Genomic DNA, 1298 nt, shown 5'->3' on the forward strand with positions numbered 1-1298 from the left:
TGCCGCAAGCGAGTGCCACGTCTCCCCCGCCTCCTCGGCCGCGGCAGTCGCCAGCCGGACCAGCCGCAGGCGGTGGCACAGCTGATACGCAGCCGCAACCGCGGACCCCTCCGGCGCCGGCGTCGCCACGATCTGCGCCTCGACAGCTGCGATCTCGTCGAGGAGCGAGAGCAGCGCCGCCTAATTAATTAATTAATTTGCCAGGGCCAAATCAACTGCCTGGCTGGTGCCAAGGCTCAAAGGCTCTCCTCTCTCTCTCTCCTCCCTCCCTCCCTCCCTCCCTCTCTCCCTCTCACCCCCCCCCTCTTCTCTCCTCTCCCCCTCCTCCTCTCTCCTCTCTCCTCCTCTCTCCTCTCCTCTCCTCTCCTCTTCTCATCCTCTCCCCTCTCCTCCTCTCCTCTCTCCCCCCCTCTCCCCCAGCAGCTTCCTCGAGGCCGAACAGGTAGATCCTCCCTGATCGCTAAGCTACCACAGGGGAAGTAGACGTCGTCCGCCGCCGCCTCCGCCGCCCGCGTGCCTCCGCCCCGCTCAGCAAAAAATCAGCATTATATCAGGAGGTGCCAAAGCCGCAGCATCTCCATGAGGTGAGCGTCGTGCGTTTTGCCGCCGCGTGCCGCCGCTGCGCCGACTGGCTCCCGGTTCGAATCGCCCTTCGCGGAGCGAACGCGGCGAACGAGCGCACGTCGCGCGCGTGTGCGCCTGCGACAAGACGAGAAGAGAAGGAGAAGTAGACGGTTGTTGTTTTTGCTGCCGCGGCCGCGCCGCGAGCTCGCGTCTGTTTTGGCGCCGACGACGCGACGCGCCCCGCTGCGTGAGATGGCGCCGCCGCGGAGTCGGCGCCGCGTTCAACCGCGCGCCAGCGGCGAGCGGCGCAGCGCGGCCACCATGCGGCGCGACGTGCCCGCCGAAGATTCTTTTTTTGTCGCCGCCGCAACCACCGCTCCCTCGGCGAGGCACGCCCCCACCCGCCTGCTCGACCTCCCCACGGAGCTCCTCGTGCGCGCCCTCTCTGGCTCTCTCTCTCTCGAGATTTTTAGCAATACCCAATACCACCAAACAACTCTAACACTCACACGTCATTTGGGGCCTGGAGCCCTGTTCACGCGCGCGCGAGACGTGCAGACAGGGTTGCCAGGTGAGAGCGAATTGCGCGTTTTGTTCTCTCTCGTCCGTCTCGTGCGACGGCCCCGCCGACATCGCTCGCGCCGCGGCCGTCTCGCTGCTCTTCCACGCCTCGCTCGCGCTGGAGGGCAGCTTTGTGGGCAAGAGCGCTCAAAGAAGAAAAATCCGGACGCCGC

The 1298-nt window shown here is 66.1% G+C and overlaps 1 protein-coding gene across 1 annotated transcript; it reads right to left on the bottom strand.

Annotated features, from left to right (window-relative positions):
- Nucleotides 1-545: 545 nt before the first annotated feature.
- EMIHUDRAFT_256592 (hypothetical protein) lies at nt 546-887 on the bottom strand (the record flags this gene model as incomplete). Its single annotated transcript, XM_005766641.1, has 2 exons — nt 546-775; nt 851-887. The coding sequence occupies 2 exons, from the start codon at nt 885-887 to the stop codon at nt 546-548; spliced, it is 267 nt and encodes an 88-aa protein (XP_005766698.1).
- Nucleotides 888-1298: the final 411 nt, after the last annotated feature.

Source organism: Emiliania huxleyi (assembly GCF_000372725.1).
Source record: "Emiliania huxleyi CCMP1516 unplaced genomic scaffold EMIHUscaffold_5013, whole genome shotgun sequence".
NCBI lineage: Eukaryota > Haptophyta > Isochrysidales > Noelaerhabdaceae > Emiliania > Emiliania huxleyi.